General features: G+C 41.7%; 1 protein-coding gene across 1 annotated transcript; it reads left to right on the forward strand.

Moving 5' to 3' along the window:
- On the forward strand, positions 1 to 25,526 carry LOC121926254 (solute carrier family 2, facilitated glucose transporter member 9-like). Its single transcript, XM_042459077.1, has 12 exons — positions 1 to 158; positions 4,988 to 5,086; positions 5,284 to 5,444; positions 7,607 to 7,731; positions 8,431 to 8,576; positions 9,927 to 10,059; positions 11,483 to 11,670; positions 12,255 to 12,365; positions 17,214 to 17,315; positions 17,766 to 17,841; positions 21,482 to 21,609; positions 23,840 to 25,526. Exons 1-12 carry the CDS (start codon positions 117 to 119, stop codon positions 24,080 to 24,082), a joined length of 1,554 nt encoding a protein of 517 aa, XP_042315011.1. The 5' UTR covers positions 1 to 116; the 3' UTR covers positions 24,083 to 25,526.

A 25,526-nucleotide genomic window follows, 5' to 3' on the forward strand; every position in this document is an offset into this window, starting at 1 on the left:
TCCATTATGGGTCACTGAAATGAGCAAGCGTTACCGCAGCCAAGGTATACTGTTTATTTTTGTGAAACCTGCATCCCACTGTCTGGATATAAGACAAAGAAGGGTATCTTGCCCAAATGGACAACAGCCCCTCTTTTATCCACAGGAAGATAACGGGGGTAAGTAACTTTACTGAGACATCTGTATGTCACAAACCCAGAGGTATCTCCCTTGAAACCGGCCTGCTGCTGTGCTTTGCATACCTCAAGTGATTAGCTGGGATTTTAATTGCACCCGACTTGAGAACGGCAGCCAAGGCTATATGTCCAGCTACTGTACTCTGGGCTGTGTGGCGTGACAGTTTCCTGATCTGGGTATGGGGTGAGCATGTTTGTTTAAGGTATATGAAGCAAAAGCAGGAGTGGGGAGTGGAGTCAGTCTAGACGGACATTTCCAAGTTTCCTAGTGCAATTTTCCCCCACTACCAGATGCCACTGGATGTATGATTGAAATGGTGCTGTCTGGACCCTTTAGAACATAATACTTCTTTCTTAGTACTTTTCAAATCACATTTAATTTGGTTGCATGGTTCTTTTGCAATGAGGGTAAAAAAAAATCTGTAACTTATGTATATATTCTAAATTGGCCACCTAGTTTTTCTGTTTGCCATCTTTTTATGCAGAGTTTTTCTTTGTTGTTGTTCTTACTTTAGGCTTTGCTTGGTACTGTGTTATTTTTAAGGATAAGGTGTTTCCTTAATCTAAGAAGAAATGGCTAGGCTTGCTTTGCTACCTAGCAAATGGAGAAGAACACTGCCTCAGTTAAGACTCCTTCAGAATGAAATTTACATATCTTCTGAAACTGAAAGTACTAGGCTCTGAAGGACTGTCTTCAGCCAACCTGAAAAAAGATAGATCAAGAAACAATGGCTGAGAATAAACACTGGATCAGATTCAGTTTAGAAGTTTATTTCTATTTGTCTGGAATATTGATAAGTCCTGGCTATGTTGCTCAGGTGGAAGACCTTATTGTCCATCTACTGCTGTGTTTAGGGATCCATACAGAATGCCACTGAGTCTGGCCAGATTCAATTGGTTCAACATTGCTGCATCTGTGCATTCTCATCAGGAACACAAAACATTGACAACCTCCTTGCCCATTACATGGGCTGACCTGGCTACATGAAAATAACCCCATAGTGGAAGTGCAAATATTGCATGTGACTGTGTATACAATCCTTACAGACAGCTGTTTTATACCCTAAATTCCTTCCCTAATGCTCTGGTCCCAGACATATCAGATTACCTCCTCCTCATTTCTTATGTGCATGGTGAGGAAGCCACAGATTGTCCTGATTTGAAAGTACCTTGAATGCTGTCCTACTATTCAGGTCTAGAGAAGGGACTTGGTTGCCACAAGGGTGAGGTTTTTTGTTTGTTTGTTTTTAAATTAGAAAAGAATATTTTGCCCTCTAGTTAGTAACCAATACAGGATTCCAGGCACTTCATTTTCTTTACTTCTCTGGACTACTTGATATTTTAAAAGCAGTGCTACAACCATTTGTCTGATCTGTTTTGAATAAGCTAAGCTAAGAATCCAACTACCGTTGTGCCTGCACATGTTTCAAAATATATTTCCAGAATCCAAATATTTATTTATTTTAAGTATTTCCATATCATCTCCCATTCCACAAGGGTTTCTGAGGTGATGAGCAAATAAAAACCAATTATAGCAATACAAAAACTAAAAACACTTTTAAAGCACATTAAAATACTCTTTAAAAACTCCTAAAAGTTGCCTAAAAACAATCCTAGAATCCAGTTTTGAAACAGTTGAAACAGCAGTTTTAAACATTGCATGCCATTTGGAACAGCACTCTTTTGGCTGCCTGCTGGGAGCTTAAAAGAGATGGGGCCAGCTTTATTTCCTTGGGCAGGGAGTTCCAGCAAAATCCCTGTTACATGTGCCCACCAACCTTACTTAAAAATACAAAAATATAGTCTAACAAAAACTAATGGGGTACATTGCACTCCACAAAATTAATTTACATTGTTAGCAAAGAAAGTACACAGTAAACAGTGATAAGTTGTTTTGTCAAAGGCAAACACAAACTTGGCATACCAGTCCATGGACATGTGATTATGAGGGAATTCATTTCTTCCGAGCATAGCTTGTTATAATCCAATAGCTATTTCTAATTTAAGGAAAATGTTAAACGTTTCCGAAGCTAATTTATCCAGCTTTAGCTGCTAGTCCTATGGATCCTTTTCCACATTAATTAAAGAGTCATTCTGTACCTCCTACCCTCTCCCTACATAGATACTGGCTTCTTTCATAACACTTTAGTAAAGTATCTCACTGTTGCTGCAAAATTTCCAATCTGACTGCTATAAGGGTTGCATTAGTTTAAGCTTCTTGCATACCAGTCTTAGATATTTTGGTTTCTATTCACATGCATTTTATATTGCCTGGATTAACACCACCCATTTAGAGAAGCCACTGTATACAGCTGAGTCTCACTAGGCAACTGCAGTGAGTTGTTGGGTCCTCTCTTGTAAGAGATTACTGCATTCTCTTTTTGCAGCTACACAAGCTCATTTGTGTCATCTGAGATTTATTTAGGAATGCCTTTTCTTAGAAGAATTAAAATTATTCTGAAATGGCATGTGGTTTCTTCTACAAAGTTTCAGGCAATGTGCATGTTTCCTTCCTTGTTTACTTCAAAACTTCACTGTGAATCGGCTAAGTGTACCCACAGAATCATAAGAGTTGGAAGGAACCACAAAAGCCACAATAGTTAATAAATTTCACAGCTGATTGAGGGTTTCAACCTCAGTCTCCCCCCTGATAGTCTAACACTCTAGTTAATATACCACACCAGCTTGAATGGTGTCAAAAATGATCTGAAGGAGATGTTACAGTTTTTTAAAATTTCAAATTAAATATTGGTCTTTGGAAATGGAAGTTACTTTCCTTTAATTGCAAGGAAGAGTTTGGGGAATTTCCAGGATGAGATGCTGAAATTTATAATCCACTTTGGCTCAACCCTGGATCCCATTTTGGGAGAAAGGTGGGATATAAGTGGAATAAATAAATAAATAATCAATTTATTTTATTTTTTAATATTCCTCACAGGAACAGTTGCACAGGTCCATAAGTATATTTCTCTGGGTTGTTTGTTGCTGTTTTTATTTATTTTGTTGCTGTATTTATATTTATTTTTGCTGTTCATTTATTTTTATTTACTTAATAAGAAAGTGGAATGAGGAAAGAGAAACTGGGAAGCAGCTGAAAAAGTGGGAGGACAGAGGATTAATAAGGATTGTCCCTCCCAAATGTAACTGTTGGAGGGTGAGTAAAAGCTTACATGACTGGCTTTCATAGGCTCTGCGTCAGTGTCACAGAAACTAAGCGGTATATAAATAAACAGTTGTTGTTGTTGTTGTTGTTGTTGTTATAGTACTGCTTGAGGGTTCTTGAGGGTATGGAGAGATTTTGCCAATTGTTAATATATTTTCTTTTAAAAGAGAGGACCCAATAAGTTTAGTTCTCTTTCTTGCTACCTTTCATTGCGCTGCTTGTGGCTACAGCTGCACATAGCCAACAAATAGTCAGACAATGCAATATGTATGTGTGCCTATTCTGTAAGATTACTTGAAATTGATTAATTGTAACAGATTAAGCAAAGGGCCTTTTCACACTACACAGTTGCAATTACATATATTCTGAGCCAAATATTTGGAATTGAGGCAATGGTTGAGACAAAAACCATTGTGCTATAAGTAGACTGGATACGCTATTCAAACTGGAAGGCCCCAGATCATTTAACCACATTTGGTTGGAGCACCTATTTTGTAAGATTACTTGGATAATTAAGCCCTTGTTTATTTTGTCACTTTGAATAATAATAATAATAATAATAATAATAATAATAGGACATATATTACTGTGATTCTACTGAACTGAAACAATCATACAACAAGCTCTTTCTGAAGAAAATGGGCCCTTTCAAGTTACATAATTGTAGCACTATAATTCCACTTTAATTGTCATTGTTACATTCTATGGAACCCTGAGATCTGCAGTTTAATAGGATGGTTCTTAGAAATCTCAGCCAGAGAGCTGTAGCACCCCACCAAACAACAAACCACCAGATTCCATAAGATGCACCCACAGCCATTAAAGTGGAGTCATAGTGCTATAACTGTGTAGTGTGAAAGGGCAGGAAAACTGCTGGAAATTCTGTATCTATGGAAGTATGGTGTCTTGCCATTTATCCAAACTTTCATTTAAAAGATTCCCGTTTATAGCCAGGTTTTAAAAAACATTTCCAAAACTATTACTGTATACTTGACATACCATGTTATTCTGATTTCCTAAAAGTAAATCTGCTTTCTTTCCCTTTTAGGAATTGGTGCCTATCCATATTTCCTTGCTTTACACTATTAAGAATTTTTCATTTGTTAAAGTTGTTTCAGGATTGGTTCTGCTGATAAGAAATGTATGAGACTGAATTGCCTTCTCTTGTTTTCTCTTAAGAAGCTGGGTATAGTCTTCCACAAATCTTACAAGAGCCATTATACAATTGGCCCTCCACTTGTGCGGGGGATCCATTCCGGACTCCCTCACACACACACACACAAAAACGGAGGCTCACACATATTCAGACCTCATAGGCTTGAATAGGGCGTGCCCCTGTGCATGCAGTCCGGGTGCACAAGCCATTAGAATTAATGGAAGTCACTTCTCCACACATAATCAAGTTAGGAGGGATGACTGTAGTTCTAACTAAACAGATTTGGAGCTAGACTGCAAGTTGCTACATTTTCCATTCCTCTAATCATCCTTGTAGCTGTTCTTCAATTGCCTCTGGAATTTTTTAGAACCATTTTAATATAGCTTGGTTCATCAGTGTAGAAAATCTAAAGCAACTCTTGAAGAAACATAAAGGGTGTTTCATGATGTATTTACATCACCATGTCTAACACACATTTTTGTCCCCACCCAGCACCTCACCTTCCCTCTACTTGCTGTCACAGTCCTGTCATCATTTGGATCCTCAATGCTCTATGGCTACAATCTTGCTGTCGTGAACTCTCCAGCAGTGGTAAGACTAAACTAAACGAAAGTCTATTTGGAGGAATGCATCTGAGGAAGTAGACTTTAATTTACGAAAGCTCATGGTGCCAACTTCTTTCTTTCAGTTAGTCTCAAAGGTACTACAAGAACTTTCTACATACTACTTCTTTAAGGTTTTCACAATGTTCTCATCCTCTCCATATGCTATATCTTTCTTCTTTGCAGCATATCAAAGCCTTCTACAATTCAACATGGCACCACCGCTATGGCGAAGGCCTGGCTCCAGGGCGACTTACACTCATGTACTCACTGACTGTCTCAGTCTTTGCCCTGGGTGGCCTGGTGGGGTCCTTTCCTGTGGGAATCCTGGTCACTATATATGGAAGGTAAGAGCAGTACCAACAAGTTGGTGATTCATTTTCTGAGCTTTTGTGTTGCAGCAGAAATTGACATCTTCCTGGGGCCACAAAATATATTCTTAGTGGTTACATGTGGTCTATGGGCTATTATCAAACCCATGCTCTAGATCCCCCTGGCCTAAATGCTGTCCTGCCTTGCTGCAGTTTCCTTTTAACCTCTAAGGAACTAAGCAGTGGAGTGAGTGATTGGAAGCAGCAGCAAGAGCAATATTACCATCTTGCCATCTCCTTCTGATCAGCTCTGTGGACTGGATCTGAAGGGAGTGGGTGAGCAGATGGAAAGAGGAAATATCAATGAGAAAGAGAAGGGGGCTATAGAGGGCATCTTGTCCAACCATCCTCCACCACTACCACCAAAATCCCAAGCCTCCTGGAACCAGCACATGAAAGCAAAAGATTAACTGGATGCTATCAATATGTTAACCTTCAAAATTATGAGCTGGCAAAGGGGGAAAGAAATGAGTGGGAGAACGTGATCAAGGAAGAAGTGGTTGAATTAAAGTTGAGTGGGACAATGTGATTAAGGCAGGAGTGATTGTGGAATGTTAAGCATTAGAGATTAAAGAGAGACCAACAAATTATTATTACCCCTGTACTGTATGTCAGATGCTGACTATAGTACCAGTTAGAACATCTCTATTTGCTGCAACTAACAATAGCAATACTGGTGATTTGCCCTCTTCATCTGAGAATTAGTATTAAATGCCACCGTTAGTTTCTCTTTCTCTGCGGTCAAGAGGAACATATGTGCTTCTTTATGCTTAGACATGCTGCTTTATTCTTCCAGATCATGGAAGATCATGAATTAACAAATTTAACTGTGTTTTGGTTTACCTCTTTTGTACTGTTGCTTGTTCTGAATATCTATTATACTGTTTTGTTCTCTGTTAAGCATTTTTCAAGAATAAAACACTAATACTTTTATTGTCTCTGAACTGATTGGAAGATTTACTTTTGATATAAATAATGGGAATAAGTAATTACAATGAGCACAGTTACTTAGTATAAAATTATGTTGATTAATACTGAACCATTCTTTTTTGAAATGGTCCCCAATTTATGTCCTCATTTTAATTAGAGCTAGAGGGAGGCAACTTGCCAAACCTCAGCTTTACCACAAAAATGAATTCCTTATGCTCTAGGTAACAGTCCTATCTCTGTGTCAAACTAGAGATTAAGATGAACCCGTTTTCCCTCCTGGATTTCCTCACAGATATACCTCAGCAATCAGACTTGCAAATTAAGCCCATGGTTTCCTCCCAATTACCAACATCAAAAAAATCGCACTAAATGCAAGACATCGTAGAGGAAACCCACTGCTTTGACAAAGTGTCTTTGAGCACTTTAAGTGCCAACACTTTTGAAAACATGCCAAGTGCGTAACACGTAACATACTTCAGAGGTGATCAACGTGTGGCAATGGAGCTGCATGCTTCCCCTCAAGCAGTTTTTCTGGCTGTTGACCTGGAAGCCTTGAATATTCCCCTTTATAATAGGTTGTGGGAGATTTGTTTATTTATTTCAGATTTGATTTGAGATTTTAAAAAAAACTATTTTCAAAAGTAGAAGTGAACCTTTGCCCACTTGGCAATACATGCTACTGTCAGAAGTTCTCAGTGGCAGAAAATCCTGCTTCTCTTCCCCACTGCATACTTCAGTTACCCATGCCTGGTCTAATCTGACCCTTAACTAAAGCTTTGGATATGACAAAAATCCAGATGTTGATCAATGGCATACATCCTGTTTAGCAGATCGATCAATCCCTGTTTTACATGTGTTATTCCCAATCTGCCCATATCTGGTGCCTTCCATATATCATGCTGACTGTAAGGTGGGGTAAGTTGTAGCCCAACACATCTGGGATGCTCTGGGATGCACTGCAATGAGGAAAACTGTGTTAAAACTCTATTGTAATTCCCATTCTGTTGGAATGGGAATCCAGAAGGAGGAATACCATGTAAAGCAAGAAAGAGGTGGTGGAATGACAAGTTTGCAGATGCCATCTGAGTGTTGTACTGCTATGGAAAACAGTGCTCTGGACATCAAGGGGGAACAATAAAGTGGAATCTGAAACTTTCTGAAATCTCTACTATATATATATATATATATATATATATACTCATTCCCAGGAATGGTACCTTGGTGCGTAGCAATCTCCTTGTCCTCCTGGCTGGCACATTAATGGGGTTCAGTCGCTACTTGGAATCACCTGAAATGGTCATTTTTGGACGGTTCATCACTGGTGTTCACTCTGGTAGGAGACCCTCCTCTGCTCAGATCTTCTCTCTCAAGTTTGCATGTGTGAGGTCTAGGTCAGGGATGAGAAACATGCAGCCCTCCAGATCTTTTTGTACTGAAATCCCTAGCATTCCTCACTGTAGGCTATGCTGACTAGGGCTGCCAGGAATTGCAATCCAACTGCTGATTTAGGTGACTCAGGATGTCAGGATGCAGTAGTCCTTGATACTCACAAATAACCATTTAAGTGGTACTCTTATTTTAAACCACTGGTTCTCAGTATTTGCTCTTCCAGATGTTTTGAACTTCATCTCCCAGAATCCCTCATCATTGGCTTCTGAGATCTAATGTCAAAAACACCTTGAGGACCAAAGATTGGAAATCACTCTCCTAGACTGTGGGGGGACAAGATTTACATGAGGTTGGCAACCCAGGCCTAGACATGTCTCCTAAGAAAAAAGTTCCAGTTTATCATTCCATCGGTGGGCTAGGTATTTAAGTGCCACCACTTTCTACCTCTTTATTGCAATGGTCCAAGATGGCTCTTTTCAGGGATAAAATGGAGATTCATTATTTAGGAGCATATTTAGCCTACCCTCAGTTCTGAGATTACTTGGTCAAGGAGTGTTGCTGTGGCCTTTATTAAGGTTTTTCTGCTCTGAGCCATTTGGGTTGGCATCAGTAATTCAACACTTTCTTTCCATTTCTCTACCAGGGATCTGTCTCAGTGTCGTGCCCATGTACCTGGGAGAAATTGCCCCTAAGAACCTCCGTGGATTCCTGGGTCTTGTACCAAGCATCTTCATCTGTCTGGGGGTTTTCTCTGCCCAGGTCCTTGGCCTTCCAGAGCTTCTGGGGGAGGTAAATACTCATGTTTTTACTACCTGCATGGAATGGGTTCCAGCACCACAAGACAAGAATGGGAAACCTGAGGTTCTCCTGTCATTCCTGGCTAACATAGTCAGTGGTGAGGGGTGGATGGAGTTGCAGCCCAGCAACATCAGGAGAACAGGAAGTTGACCCCAATACCTCAATACCATAAAAAATGTTAGATTTAGTTGCCATCAAAGAATAAAATGAGAATAGAAAATTGCTACTCATTCAAAAAACGCGATGGACTTTGACTTCTGGAACCCAAACATGCTGTTATGTGCTCCTTGAGTGGAGGAATCATAGAATCATAGAATCATGGAGTTGGAAGAGACCGCAAAGGCCATCCAGTCCAGCCCCCTGCCATGCAGGAAATCTCAATCAAAGCATCCCCGACAGATGTCCATCCAGCCTCTGTTTAAAGACCTCTAAGGAAGGAGACTCCACTACACTCCAGGGGAGTTTGTTCCACTGTTGAACAGCCCTTACTGTCAGGAAATTCCTCCTAATGTTGAGGTGGAATCTCTTTTCCTGTATCTTGCATCCATTGCTCCGGGTCCTAGTCTTGGAGCAGTGGAAAACAAGCTTGCTCCCTCCTCAATATGACATCCCTTCAAGTATTTAAACAGGGCTATAATATCACCTCTTAACCATCTCCTCTCCAGACTAAACATCCCCAGCTCCCTAAGTTGTTCCTCATAGCACATGGTTTCCAGGCTCTTCACCATTTTAGTCACCTTCCTTTGGACATGCTCCAGTTTTTCAACATCCTTTTTAAATTGTGGTGCCCAGAACTGGACACAACATTCCAGGTGGGAATATTCCAGAGCAGAATAGAATGGCACTGTTACTTCCCTTGATCTAGACACTATACTTCTATTGATGCAGCCTAAAATTGCATTGGTCTTGTTAGCTGCCACATCATACTGTTGACACATTGGAGAGAAGCTTCAAGGGCACTGTTTATTATCCAGGTTTCATTTCCATTGGAAGAAGAGATGGCTGGAGAATTAAAGGCATTTCTGCAATGTTTTTGTTTGTTTACACACAAATAATTGAGAGTGTATCCACCTTGCAAAATTATAGCAGTTTGATTCCATTTAAATGCCATGGCTACATCCTATGAGATCTTGGCATTTGTAGTTTAGTGAAGGATTTGGAATTTTCTGCCAGAGAGTGCTAGACTATCCCATTACCCCAAATTCTGAATACCTGTTTCTGCTAACAGAATTAAACTGATTTAATACTCAGTCTCTATCTCTTTTCATGTCACCTTGATGTCTTCTAAATACTAAATAACTCACCCATCCAATAATCTCTCCTGGGATACTCTCTTTCTAGGATGCCTACTGGCCTCTCATCCTCTCTGTGGTGGTTGTGCCTGCCTTTGTGCAGTTGTTGCTGCTGAATTGGTTTCCAGAAAGCCCCCGTTACCTGCTTATTGAGAAGAATGATGTCCATGAAGCTACTATTGGTGAGTGGCATATCATCTGCTACTTGGGCCCAACCAGGCACACTGGTCCTTATGATACCCAGATCTGGGAGAGATCCAGGCCCCATCTTCTTGGACTCCTTTCCAACTTCCATCTAGTAAACAGGGAGAGAATCCCAGATTCATACAAGAAAACATATCCAGGGGTAGCTGTGTTGGCCATTACAGCAAAGATCTGTGGGTCCTTGGTATCGTTTGGAGTTTGGTTCCAGAACCACCCCCATGGATACCAAAATCTGTGGATACTCAAATCCCATTATATACAATAGTGTACTAAAATGGTGTCCCTTATATACAATGGCAAAATCAAGTTTTGCTTTATGGATTTTAAAAGCATATATTTTCAAGCTGTGGATAGTTGAATTCGTGGATAGAGAGAACCAGCTGTATAACAGAATCAAAAATCTACAAAAGAGTGATACCTTTATTGAGAACTGATATGCACAAAATACATAATGAAAGTTTTTGAATCTCCACTAGCTTCTTCTACAAACAAAGATGTTTAAAAAAAACCATGCAGAAAAAGAAAAGTGATGGTAGAGTCCAGGGCCTACATTTTTTGTCAGATGTTGTTTCTGTTATAGTTCAATTTTTCTGGATAAAGGCAAAGACCACTCCCCTTCTTGGCCATGTGGGGACCAGGGACAAAAAGCAATAAAAGACATTTTCAACTTCATTAGCAACAGATTCATACAGCTAATCCTGATGCTTATCTGGTTCAAGGAGGGAAAGCCCCAACTTGCTTGCTTCATTCAGACATCTCAGTTTGGCAGGGAGGACCATAGCCATTGTTACAGTTGCATAAAAAGGAAAGGAGGAACCATAATCTGTCATTTGAACCAATCTTTCTCAGCCTCATTGGTCAATAGTGTTGCAACTTCAGGATCATCCCAGGCCAAAACATGAGACCTAGGGATGACCCTTGGTGATGTCATTGTTACGAAGTAAGCATCAGTCACAATTGTTCATGGCTTGTCATTAAAATACACACAGAGAGGATATATTTTCCCATTTCAAAATCTTCATTAAATGGTCTGGTCGTAGATCAAGATGAAATGAAAGAATTATTCTGTCTTCAGGAAATAAAATAAGCAACCTTCCATCTAGTTTACTTGCTTCAAGCAGTCTAAAACCTGGCAGCAAGGGCTTGAGGTGTGGAACACATATATTTAACCACAGAATAATTTATGGATCTGTACAATTGCATAATACACGCAAAAGCAAAGGAAATAACATAGAAGTGTCAAATCTTCACATCTGGTCACTTGAAGATAGTTTTACTAAAACCATCAGCATCCAGCAAATTTTGCTTCAGGGACTACATATGCCACATAGGTTGCAAATGTCCAATCCTGCTCAGAATATTATCCACATTCAATTCACCTTACTTCTTTCTCCCCCACAGCTCTGAGATGGTTCCTTGGCAAGTACGATGTGCAGGATGTGATTGAAGAGATGCAGGAGGAGAAGCGTTCGCTTGCTTCTGTGGAGACTGTGTCTGTGTGGCAATTATTGCTAGATCGCTCAGTGCGGTGGCAAGTTTTCTCTGTCGTGGTGATCAACATGGGCATGCAGCTATCAGGAATTGATGCGGTAAGAGCGCTTGGACTTGATCATAACCTCCAGGATCCTTAGCCCAGTCATGGGACTTCTGCACTGCTTTCCCTCATCTACCATCTGTAGCTCCAAGTGTGTTAATCTGTTCTTCCTTTGCTGCCTTCATTCCCTCTTCAAACAATGTTCCCTTTTATGAGCTATGATTCCCAGAATCCTCCAGCCAGTAGTGGCCATTGGCAATGCTGGCTAGTGGATCCTAGGATTTGTAAGCCAAATCCTTGAAGAGTCTCCCTTTAAAGCTGTACCTGCGTTTTTTCATCCAATCTGCAGCATCTTCCCTTTATGAAAGCAGAGAAATCTGAGTTGCTAAATAACCCAAAGTTACAACTGGGGAAAGCTTGTTCCCTGAAGCCAGCCATTCCTCATAACTATATTCACTAGCTCATTCAGTTTTTACTAAGAAACAATAAACCAAATTGTCTATTGGCATATGTATACAAGCTTTGAAGAGGTTCAATAATTTTCCTAGTGTCCAGTACAGCCCTCCCCAGAGGGGACTTCTAAAGAAAATACAAAGTGGACTGACTTTTGCTCATGACTTTCTTTTTCTCTATTGACAGATCTGGTTTTACACAAATGCCATTTTTGAGAATGCTGGCATTCCTGACCCAGAGATCCCCTATACAACTGTGGGCACTGGTGCAATTGAAGTCGTTGCTGGTTTGATAGGTGTAAGTGTGGAAATTTCTGGACTGGCATAACTTGTTCATAAAGACATTTAACATATAAAATGTGGTTTTATGTTAAATAGTGCTGCAGGAGAGAGTTTCTGGAGACTTTCAGGGACAGGAATTCACTTTTCCAGAGCAAGGGATGGAAAAGGGGAAATGCAAGGAGTTTAGAGGGGCCAAGAATTACAAACACAGCCCCAGGGTCACATGTGGCCCACAGAATACATTTTGCCCACCCCTTCCTAGGGGAATAAATGGGTATGAATTTTTGATGCACCTCAGGATTCGGGCCTCTTTGAATGTTAAGGCCCAGCCTTGGCTTCCTCGTTCATGAGTGGGAAGGGGAAGGTCCACAGTGGGGCAAAGCTGCTACATCTCTGAGCACTAAGGGGTCGAAGTTTATCAGAACAGAGTAAGATTAAGAGAGCAGCTGTGAAATCTGTTTTGGCTCTGTTTCTGTCTCAATGGCTTTTTAGACCATGCTGATTTCCACTGTCCAGAAATGATTAAAGTTGTGGGTTAAGGAGTACAGGAAGGTGTGAACTGAGATAATAGCAAAGCCTGGATGACAGCCAGAGAGAATTCTAGGGTCACAAACAAAGAACTTGCACCAAAGACTGAATATTCCATGGTTTAACACCATGGTCTGGCTTAACACCAAAAAGCCCATATTTTTTCAGCCTGTGGCACAGCAAAAAAGGACATTTCCCCACCCAACCAGATCCTAAAGCCAGACAAGTTATCTTGGCACATGAGGCAGAAGATCCCACAAACACCTTTCCCCAACAGTAAATTACAATTTTCAGTGGCAAATTTAATGCCTGCAGCAGTTACCACACTCTCTAAGGGTACACCCAGCCCTGGTTTAGCTTGCCTTCAGCTGCAGAGCCCAACCTGTGGATGTTTCACTACAACCTAATTTGTATGTTGTGTCAGTGTGGAGAGGAAGCAGTAAGCAAAGAATGCCAGTGTGTTTATGTGTTGTGGGGGAGGGAGAAGAAATAATGATTTGATTTTAGGTTTAAATGGGGGAGCACAAAAACCACATTAAAATGTTTCAAGCATCAATTGAGAGAACTGACCCAAAGAGAGAAGATTCTCAAACAAAATGCTGCTTGGGCTGGTGTTCCAATAACACAGTTCACAGTAATTGGGAGTTTTCCTTGAAAATGAGATGTTATCATCAAAGGATATTTATGCACACACCCATAAAGCTACATATACATTCATCAGGCTTTGGGTACCATAAGTGCATGTCATTTACAATTTTGAGTTGGAAAAAAAACTTCTACACAAAATGGTGCTTGGTTCTTAAAACAGCAGAGCATTATGAGCAATTTGATAGGACTGCCTTCAAGCAGGAAAGGTCAAGAAAGAATCATACATAAACTTACTTTCCTCCCCTCCCCCCCCAAAAGGCAAGAATAAGATGCATAACCTCCAAGTATTTGTATATTGAAAATATCCTTGCATGGATGGGCTTTGCTGAACCTTTCACAATTAAGGACATATGATGAGCAAGGGCAGCATATTTTTTTTTATTATAGCTCCCATCATTCCTTAAGATTGATCATGCTGGCTAGGGCAGATAGGAATTTCAGGCCAACATCATTTGGAGGTTCACATTATCCCCGCCTCTGGCCTATGGGTTGCTTATTGAGCTTGCCTGGTCCTAGGGGAGACCCCCCATTTGGACACTTCAGGGCTCTACAGACCTCCCCAAAAGGGTTAGGGTTAGGCTTAGGGCAGGCTGGAGGTACTCAGTTTTCCTCTGGAGGGACGCTGTAGCAGCCAAACCATGCAGCATCCCTCTGCCCCAAAAAGAACCCAGAAAAACCATTGGCGCACTCATGACGTAAGCAATGTACAACGATTTCTATATGCTGCATGTCGTTTACATCATAATGGCTGCCCCCATGTGGATGGGAGGCCACCATTACGCCACCACCATGACATGCCTGGGTTAGGGAGCATGCAGTTGGTGCGCGCTCCCTAATTCTAGAATCACCGCCAGGATGCCACTTCCTGCCAGTATGTACTGGACCATCCTCTCCCTCCCATCTTGCCTTGGCATGTTCTGAAGAAAATGGGTCACTTTTGTTGTTTTTAGAGGCCTAGAGTTCTCAAATTTAACAATGCTGATTTCCTGGATACTTCAAAGATGAAGGCTTTGTTGTTCTGTAATTCTTTCCCTGTTCAACCACAAGCCAACAATTCCAACTTGTTCAGACTTGGGGTGGACTATCTATACTCAGTCCATGACATGGCCTGGCCTCAATCAAGGAGTGGATTTACTTCAAGCATTACAACCCACTTCCAATACATAAGAAGATACTGTTCTGTTAGCTAGCAGACCTTTTTCTTATTGTGGTTGTTACTCCTGGAATGCCCCTACACCTTCCAATTTCCTGACTTGGCAGGGATAATCCTGACTAATCCTCTGTTGCTTCACTTTTCCAACTGTTTTAATAATATATTTAGTTTTTCTTTCCTCCTCCCACTTATCTCCCTTGGGCCACAGCATACTTCCATTGCTGCAGACTGTGTTCAGGGTGCAAAAAATAGTTTGCACTCAAATCAACAAGGGAGAGAGGAGGGAATGGGGCAGAATCTTGCCCTTCCCAGTCAGCTCATGCAAAAGTGAAATGCTGCAGTCTAACTTGTGTGTTCTTCCTCATTAATACCTTTTGCCATCTTCATCTGCACAGCAGTTTCCTGGCCACATGTCTTCCAGTTTTCCTTTGCAAAATATTGAAGGGTATGCTCCTGCAGACTGGTAGTGGCAGCAGTACTCACTTGGGCAGACAAGAGCAGAAGCAGAATGGAAAATGATGGCTTGGAAGAGCTTCCATGGACCAAAACAATTTTTAAAAGTGTTTTTAATAAATACATACCATAACTAAAATGATACTGAAGACCATGGGAAACAATGCAATCTTAGCTGCCCTTTTCCAAGCCTTTCTTTGGTGGGTCATATGTAAATCAGCTTCTCAGTTATAATCCTGTATATTTCTTGGAAATAAGCCCTACTGAACACACTGTGATTGTCACTGTGAACACACTGTGACTTGTAGGAAGACATGTGCATGACTGTGCTCTATGAGCAATTCTCTGTGTTCAAGGAAACAGATGCTATAGAGCTGGATCTTTATATCATGTCTTTGGGGACTGCTGGAATCAGAACAAATATCAGCATTTTCTTGCAAACTCCGTGGTCATAATGCAGAATTAGTTACTCACTGCTCTCCTCCACATCTCTGGAGTTAGGTCCATTCTGTTATCACTGAAATAAAAGAAGGCCAGCATCTCCCTATCTGTGGAGAGTGGCTTATCAATAACACTGAAGGGCAGAAATTAGTTAGAAAACAAACAGATACATGTAACACTCCTGATTTGCCATGGGAGATAATTCAAAAAGACGTTGTTATTTTTCTTAATAGCCCATATATTTGTGCACGTACAGGAAGACCAAAGGCTTCTGGAGGAACAAAAACAATCAAGTTCAGATTCATCTGCAACAAGTTTGTTGAACCTATCCACTATAGAGTTTTGCTGTGAGTTGCTCTCTTTTGTTAGACCAGAGGTATAAAGTACAGGAATATCTTCTACTTAATACATCTTGAAGCTACCTTCCTGTAACAGGCGTGGTTGCTGTGACTGTCATAGGCCCTTTGATTCCAAATTTCAGCATAGCTAGGACAACTTTCCAGTCAGATATCACCTGGGGGCTGTCCTTGTCGGACCTGTGCCTCTCCCTATTACACAAATGCATAGCTCTCCCACCCACCACCCGCCTTTGCTGCCCATCAGCAATCCCTAACTCTGGCAAGCTCATCGCTCCATCAGCCTGATTGCTCCTGAGTGCCGACAAAAACGGCCCCCAATGGATGCAGTGAGGTTGGTTATAAAATTACAGGCATTTGTTCTGCTGTCAGCAGTCTTCCTGCTTCAGCTTCCTTCTGGCAGCTTCTTTCCCCCCTCCCTGTCCGATCCTGGCAACCACAGACTTCTGGATTCCTGGACATTCCCCTCCCTTCCTCCATCAGCTTCCAGACTGCTCTTCAACATGGCCAGAGACCTGATCTCTCTGCCCCACCTTATCTGCCAGAGTGCATTCCAGGGATCAACCCGCAAATATTGGGGTCTGAGCACCCTTTTCATCAGCTTTCATCAAATATTCTGAACTGTTCTGCTTCTCAGTGCCACCTGTCTCTACTATATTAGAATTAGATCAAAACCCCTTTTGAATGCTAGAGATAAAACCAGCATCTAACCCATTAAATCAAAAAAATATCTAATTTAAGGGTGGAGATGTACCTATTATTCCCTCACTGGATCCTAACTCTCTTCCTGGCTGCAGAGACTGCATCCAGAATGTCTAAAGGCTGATATTCCAACGCCATTGTACTGGTGATGGGATGAGGTTATCCTGACCACAAATATCTTCCTCTTTAGCCAATGCCCCTCAATGGCATAGAAGTTTGGTGACACTCTGAGATTCCTAAAAGAAGAAACATGCCTTGCTGCAATGAAAATCCCACTTCTGGGCCTGTGATCCCCACCCACCCAGTTTCAGTGGTAGTGACGTTGGTAGTAAAAGCAAACTTTAATGCTGAAGGCCATGGAGTCCATAAAAGCAAGCAAGAAACAACAGTATTGCACAAAACAGGAATGGGGAACATGTAGTCACATGTTCCCCATCCCTGCTTTGTGCAATACCATTGTTTCTGCCCAGTAAACATTGTCCTTTCTGTGTGTGTGAGTTTAGGCACTTGTGTGTATGTACATACCTACGCATGAATGCAGCCAACCAAACAACAACTTGCCTCAGCCCCTTTTCTTTTGCAGTGTTTCACCATTGAAAAGCTGGGCCGCCGTCCACTCATCATAGTTGGCTTCTGCTTCATGGGCATCTGCTGTGCTGGCATCACCCTCTCTCTGTTGTTGCAGGTAGGCACAACAAGGCCTATGGATCTTGGGGGAATAACTGGAAGAGCAAAGAATGCTATGCATCACCACTGGATGGGACTGGGGAGCCCAACTAAATAAGGACAACATGACTGCAGTAACTAGCAAACTACAGTCTAGAGTCATGGTAAATCAGACCTAGGAAAGTGGCATAGTGAAGACCAGAGTTCGATTCTCAGCTCAGCCACGAAACCCACTGAGTGATCTTGGGCAAGTCAAACTCTCAGCCTCAGGGGAAGGCTATGGCAAACCTCCTCTGAAATCTTTCCAAGAAACCCTCATGATATGTTCACCTTAGGTTTGTTGTAAGGCAGAAACAACTTGAAATCACACAGCAACAACAAAGTGATGGCATCTGGGAATCCTGAAGGAGACAGATGCCCATATGCTCTTGGCTATTAAATCTCTTGAAAACCTCGTGTCTCCCTACAGGCTATTGTCTCCTGGATGCGCTACGTCAGTGTGGCATGTGTCATTGGAATCATTGCAGGATTCTGCATAGGCCCAGGTGAGTTCCTACCCCAGTTGCGGGAATCCAAGGAATAGCAAGCTGACAAAGCTCTGGGCACCAATAGAAATCCAGAGCCTGGAAGACTGAGAGGTTCTGGAAGTTGTAGTTCAAACAGACAGGAAAAATTATTCAGGATCTGAACAGAATTTCAAAGGAGCTGAAACCACAGAAGGCTGGATTGAAGGCCACTGGCCTAGGTGTAACTGAGAATCCCAAGAGAAGGGCTGGGAAGGATGCAGTGTGATAAGAAGTGAGCTACTGTACTTGATATAGCACAGATTAATCTGGGCTCATGAGGACACCAAATTACAGGCTGTACTGACCGGCATTATACGCCGGCCTTGGGGCAGAGTGGGGGATGTGATGTCCACACGATGCATACTCTGATACTGCCCTGATGCCACTGTCACATCATGCACCCGACCGCATGGCAGGTGGCATCACGGCGCTCTGTTTGCACTGCATCCTGGTGACGTAGTGCCAAAAGGAGCACTAGAAGGTGCCACCATAGTGGCAAAGGCGCCTTTTCTCTGGCGTGAAAAGGAGCGGCATTTGCAATTTCTTTTAGCATTGGGGAAAGGCCGGGTCATGGCCGCAGCATGCAGTTGCTGCAGCTCCAATCCGGTGCTGAAAGGGACAGCAGCAGACCTCTCCAAAGGGGCAGCCTGTTTAGCCACTTAGTTCCCTTTTTTTCAAATTGTCTCAAATGTCTTTGTTTTGTTATGGAAGTAGTTGGTATTCTGAGAATTTATATATTAATGTATTAATTGCATTCATGCTCCACCTTTCTTCCAACAAGCAAAAGACAGGGCACATGGCTCCCTCTCTCCCCACTTCATCTTCACAACAACCCTGTGAGGTATAACAGACTGAGAGAAACAGGCTGCATCTATACTGCAGAATCAATGCAGTTTGGCACAGCTTTAACTGCCATGGCTCCATGCTATGGAATTCTAGGGTTTGCAGTTTTGTGAGATATTTAGCCTTCTCTATCAGAGCTCTGGTGCCACAACAAATTACAAATCTCAGGATTTCATAAGATGGAGCATCAAACTGTATTAATTCTGCAGTGTGGCAGCAGTTACAGTGACTGGCTCAAGGTCACCTGGAGAGTTCATGGCTCTTTGAGAACTTCAACCTGGCTCTCCCAAATCCCTCTCCAGTCCAGTACTCAGAACCAGGGCTTGGAACCATGTGGTCCTCTACATATTGTTGGACTGCAGCTCGCACCATACTGGATTATTGGCTTTGCTGACTATGGCTGCTGGAAATGGCTGTCCAAGAGCATCTGAAGAGCAGCATAGTTTCCACTTTTTCCCTGCCTTCCCTCTAAACACACTGGAATAGTTGATGGCCAGAAGGATAGTGGCAGAAATCTTAATCTTTGGACAGCTGTCATAACCTAAAAGTGGTGAGACTTGAATAGCTTCTCAGAGTTTTGAAGTCCTTTGCTGTCTTAATTTGGGTTGCAAAGGCAATTCCTCCGCCTGCTGCTAACAAAGAGGCGAAAGCAGAGCCCTCTAAATATGATGGACGAGGCGGCTGCTGGTTTACCCAATTGATGTATTAGTGCATATAACAACAGATCCATAACTCATTGTCGGCCCAGAATTTATTCACTGTAATTACATCTTTAATTAGGATTTTAATGGCTCATTGTTCACAAACAATGATGAATCTGACTTTTAAAATAAAAATATCTCTCTTCCCACTCTGGGTGATCTGTGAGCAATACTCAGCCGGGGGCGGAGTGGGGGGGTGGTGTACTTAACACTCCTTGGATAGATTTTTTTAAAGTTTTTTAAAAGTCATTTAAAGGAAGCCATTCTACATGCTCCTGAAAGAAGGAGTTGTTACTTGCAACAGGAGAAAGGGGTGCATAATCTTGGTGCATTAGAGTACATAGTGTCATCAGAACTGAAATGTCCATCAGTCAGAGGCACAGGTCTTGATTCCTGTGCAGGTTTGTGTTTGTGTGTTGTGTGCCTTCAAGTTGGTTCCAACTTATGGCAACCCTAAGGTGAGCCTATCATGGGGTTTTCTTGTTCAGAAGAGGTTTGCCATTGCTTTCCCCTGAGGATGAGACCTGCCCATGGTTACTCGGAGGGTTTTATGATCAAACCCTGGTCTCCATAGTTGTAATCCAACACTCAAACCACTGCAACATACTGGCTCTCCCTGTGTAGGTTAGTTTCTTCCATTAAAAAAGTCTCTGTAAATCAGTGGTGTTATACAGTTAAGTGTGGAGCAGAGCTAAAATAGAGCAGGGGGCAATTTTGTAACTATCTTCACGGCCTTGGAAAACTGACCCTTGTTTTCAATAATTAGAGGAGGCACTCAAAAGGATGTGAAAATAGGGAAGGGTCTGTATTCCTGTTGCCTTGGTAACTGGGTGGACAATCCATTTTCACTGTGCTGCAGCACACCTCCCTTGCGTTTATTCTGAAGCTCTGCTCAGCTCTACTTACTCAGAATATACACTGCAGTGTACATTCAAGTGCACAATCTTGTGGGAGCAATATTGTTTACATAGAAGTGAGTCACTTCAGCTGTCATGAATCCTTCCCATGGAATCCTGGGATTTGTAGCTTGGAGATTTACTTAGGGTTTTCTGCTACAAAGTGGTACTGCTATGGGCACAGTTCAAGGGAGTGTTCTGGAGCTCCCTAGAATTACATACAAGCCATTGTTTTCCCTGTTAATGTATCGATGCAACAGCTGGACAATGAGGAAAGCAGATAATAGGAAAATGAATTAATTTAAAGTGTGATGCAGGAGAAGAGAGCTGAGGATACCATGGATGGCTAAGTAGACAAACAAATGGGTCCTAGAGCAGATCAACCCTAAAATCATCCTGAAAGCCAAGATGATAAAGTTGATGTTGTACTTTGGCACTGTCATGAGAAGGCATGACACATTGGAAAGGACAATAATGCTAGGACGAATGTAGAAAGATAGGAAGGCCACATGCTGGATGGATGAACTCTATTAAGGAGGTCATTGGCATGAATTTGCAAGACCTGAGCAGAGCAATGGAGGAAAGGGAATCTTGGAGATGTCTCATCTACGGGGTCACCATGAGTCAAGATCGACTAGAAGGCAGTTAACAACATATAACAAAATATTGATTGCTGGCATGGCATATTAGTTTGAGTGTTGGACTCTGACTCTAGAGTTTGATTCCCAACTTGGCCATGAAACCCACTAAGTGATTCTGGCCAGTCACGTGCTCTCAGCCTCAGGGAAAGGCAATGGCAAACTTCCTCTGAACAAATCTTTCCAAGAAAACCCCATGAAAGCCTTAGTTGCCATGTTGTAAAGATTTGAAGGCACACAACAGTGTTGATACATACATGTGGATGTGCATTCTGGAATGTATTCAGATGCACTCTCAAGTGTGGCTCTTGTCTGGTGGTGGTCAAGTCCAGCTGTAGACAGTGATAAACAGATGTCTTCCTTTGGTCTGCATCTTTTTTAACCTTTTTTTCTTTAGGTATTTTAAAATGCTTTTTCCCCCCAAGAGCAACTGAACCATCTTTAGAGTTACTTTCAAGGTTGTTTGTATACCAAAGGTATACAATCAAGCTAAAAGCCCAGATTGGCCTTTCTGATTCTGAGTGTGCTCTTTCTCCTACAGCTGGGGTACCATTTTTGATGACAGCTGAACTCTTCAAGCAATCCCACCGGCCACCAGCCTACATTGTTGGGGGGTCCCTCAACTGGCTCTCAAACTTCACTGTCGGTTTTGTGTTTCCTTTCCTGCAGGTAACACTAGGTCCTTTGAGTAGGTGGTGATCCATGCAGGGTGGGGGATTGTGAAAGCAGTAGCTCCCAGGAAAGTACTTGCTCCAGGCTCTGGGCAGAGAAGCAGCCTGCCAAGGAATAGTATAAATGGACTGATTTGTTTATTGGAAATGTATCCTGCCTTTCTCCCAAAAATGAGAGCAGCTCACAGTAAGGTTCAGTAAGAACACATTTAAAATATAAACCATCTTCACATATTAAGATACAAAATAAAATTTAAAAGACAATCAGATCAAATTAAATCAAATTTTATTTGCCCCATACAGTCACTGTAATTTATACAAGTACATAATCCTGCATGGCAGGGGGTTGGACTGGATGGCCCTTGTGGTCTCTTCCAACTCTATGTTTCTATGTTTCTATGATACTATAACATATTGATGAACATGACCAACATAAAGACATACTATCATTGCAACTGAGAGCCAGCATGGTGTAGTGGTTTGAGCATTGGGCTTTGACTCTAGAAAATAGAGTTTGTTGCTCGGCCATTGGAAACCCACTGGGTCACCTTGGGCAAGTTACTCTCTTCAGCCTCAGAGGATGGAAAGCACCCTCTGAAGAAACTTGCCAAGAACATAAGTTGGGAACACCACACACACACACACACACACACACACACACACACACACACTCAAAAATATAAACCTGATAAAGATACAGATATAAATAATATAACCAAAGCACTTTGCCAGGCAGATTATGTCATTAAATAATGACATAATGGTTGCTGGACACAATACAGAAGGGGGATTAATACTGTTTTTTCTGTGCAGTAGAGAAACCAGCAGCAGAAGTGGGGAATGAACTCCATCTACTACTGCACCTAATATACCTACTGAGTAGATTGATTATTTTTGTGAAGGCATAAAGCTCCAGTTTGTGAGTGGAAGAAACCATAGGATAGCCAACCTAGTGTTGTCCAGATATTGAACTACAACTCCCATCATTCTTAACCATGCTGGATGAGGATGATGGGAACTGAAGTTCAACAATAGTTGGACAGCACCAGGTAGATTACCCTATAAAGCTGGGGATATTCAAGCAGTAACAGCTAACTTGGTTTGGACACAAACAGTGAGGGAGACATACCACTCAAGCTTTGTGTGTATATATCTTTCCAGACCTAGAATTATGACTTGCATTGAACCTCTAAGCCTTGATGTTTGATGGAACACCAGACCAGTTAATGATGCTGAAATTATAGGGGAGAAAATTTGCTGCAAAACCAGCTTGTTTGGACAAAACATTCCCTAATCACATCACAAGGAAGTACCAAACAATAAACCAATTCCATCAAGCAGGATATTTTGCTACCTGGCATTCACTGCCTTAGGATATGAAAGCGTTGCTTTCTAAAAAGTAGTGGGCTTTCTCTCATATAGGCAGGGTTTCAGGGCCATGCTAGAAGGGTAAATTATCCAAGGTTTCCTTTCACAGGACCAGTAAATAATGATGACACTCCTCAAGGTAGCACCACTACTGAAGTGAGGGAAAGTGCACAGAAATGTGTCTGTCAAATTAAGCTAATTCTTAATTTCATAGACTTCATAGATTTTGTGTTTTCTGGCTCAACGTTTTTGGACTGTGTGCTTAAGACTGTTAAGTCCTATTCATGTTTCCAGAGAGAAATGGATCAAAAAAATGTATACCACTGTGATCAAGCCAATGCATTACTAAGTTCAGTTCCTGGTATCTCCAGACTGGGCCTATCTAACACCATGGAGAGCTACTAATCAATTGCTGAAGATAATACTCTAGCCATGTTAGTCTCTGTCAGTATACAATGGGATCTTGTAGCACCTTTTAGATTAACTGAGAGAAAGGAATTTGTAGCATAAACCTTTGTAGACTCAGTCTGTTTCTGAGTCTATGAAAGTTTATGCTGCAAACTTCTTTCTCTCAGTTTGCTCTCAAAGGTGCTACAAGATCCCAATAAGTAGATAATATCAAACAAGATGGTCTAATGGCTGGGTCAGTTTCCTATATTCCTAAGAGGTCTTGGGCAAAGTGGATGGGCTGTGTTGACCAAGAATGGTCCTTTGGCCTAAAATACTGTAATCTACTGCAAAGCTGAACTCCTAAATACCTCAAACACTGCTGGTTACAAGTGAATATATAAAGACTGGGGAAATCCTGTGCATGTTTCTCTCTGGTTGTCTTCTTGATACAATTTTTTTCCCATTCTCAGGTGTCAGCTGGTGCCTTCTGCTACTTAGTCTTCTGTGGTGTCTGCCTTTTGGTTGCATTGTATGTCTATTTCATCATTCCCGAGACTAAAAACAAGACATTTATGGAAATCAGCCACATATTTGCCTCTCGCCACACCTTCTTCTCTCGCTTGCCTGATGCTGTCAAGATGATCAAGTTCAATGGCTATGGTGCCCTGGAAAACAGTTCCCTGGAATTCTCTGGGTCAGAGTCTAATCCATGATGCTTTCCCTGTTCATAATTTCATGATGGCATTTCCCCTCCTATTGGAAATCCATTTTAGTGAGCTGTCCTTGGGCATAGGGAGATGGGACTTATTGATTCTCTTCCTATATTTCCTTTCTTTCTGCCTGGCCATCAGTACAGAACAGACTTGTGGATGTTTTTTCTTCCTCCTTCTGCCCTACTATCCCTCATCTGCAACTGGCCCAGATATTTGTGAGCACTTTTATTTCCAAATTTGTTCATCCTTCTTCATTGCCTGCTTCTGAGGCCTTGAAATCAAAACAATTGAGTAAAAATTATTTTCAGGAAATTGATATATAAGAACTGTTTATAATGTCATGGAAGGACTCATCCTCTTTCCTGTCAGAATATTTAGAAAGTTTTAGGGAGACTTATCAACCTTGTTTCAAGTTGCAGGCAGCCATGTGGGCAAGAGGGTTGGACTAGGTGGCCCTTGGCTTTGTTTCCCATTCTATGGTTTTGTGACTCTGCGCCAGCATATAGCTTGTGACCATATTCAGGAATCAACAATAAGGAGGCATTCCTGCAGTACCACAGATTTTGGTACAATCTAGAGGGATTTTTTTGCAGGGGGGGTTTCATTTACAAATCCTAGAATCCCCACAGCCAGAAAGACCACTGGTCAAACTGGCTAGTGAGTTCTGAGAGCTATAATCCCCCAAAGTGACCTTTTCAAATCACTGGGAGGGGTAAGGGTGATGCAGATTGCACCGGGTGACACTCCAGAAGAGGGGTGACACCCAGTTGGCCCCTCCTCCCCCTTCAATGCAGGAGGGGAGGATGCACACCCTTCCCAGCTGCTCCATTCCCTGGCTTTCTCCCCAGGGAGGAAGCTGAGGGATGGAGAAGCAGGAGGGCTGAATGCATGCCCTTCCAGCTTAGTTAGTGACACCAATATTTCCAAATCTGGTACAATTACTTTATTCATGTATTTTGTGAAGGTGCAATGATGTGCATACATCCCACATGGAACAAATAAAAGTCAAAGTAGAAGTAAATAAAATTTTAAAATCAAATAAATGCTAACCCAGCTATGGAACTGTCTGCTAAAAACATGTGAGCAATGCACTGCTGGCACATTCCTCACAGCAACATTAATCTATCCATAACAAAAATATTATACCAAATAAGCTACTAAATAGTCCCCCAAACCACAACAAATATCCATACAAAGATAACAGCAACAACACAATTAGAGTCACATCTATCCTTGTGAGAATGCAAAGCCAAAAGAAATCTCTCTCTTAGTTTCATACACATACACACACAGAATAGTTACAGAGAAACAGAGCACTGCTTAAACAAATACAATAAATACACAAATATCTGTTGATAGTTGGGAAACTAGAATATGCTAGAACTTTGTACGAAGAGGCTGTTGTTAGACTAGGTCTCATTTGAATATATTAAGTGTGCAGACT

Source organism: Sceloporus undulatus, chromosome 3, assembly GCF_019175285.1.
Source record: "Sceloporus undulatus isolate JIND9_A2432 ecotype Alabama chromosome 3, SceUnd_v1.1, whole genome shotgun sequence".
Classification (NCBI taxonomy): Eukaryota; Metazoa; Chordata; class Lepidosauria; order Squamata; family Phrynosomatidae; genus Sceloporus; species Sceloporus undulatus.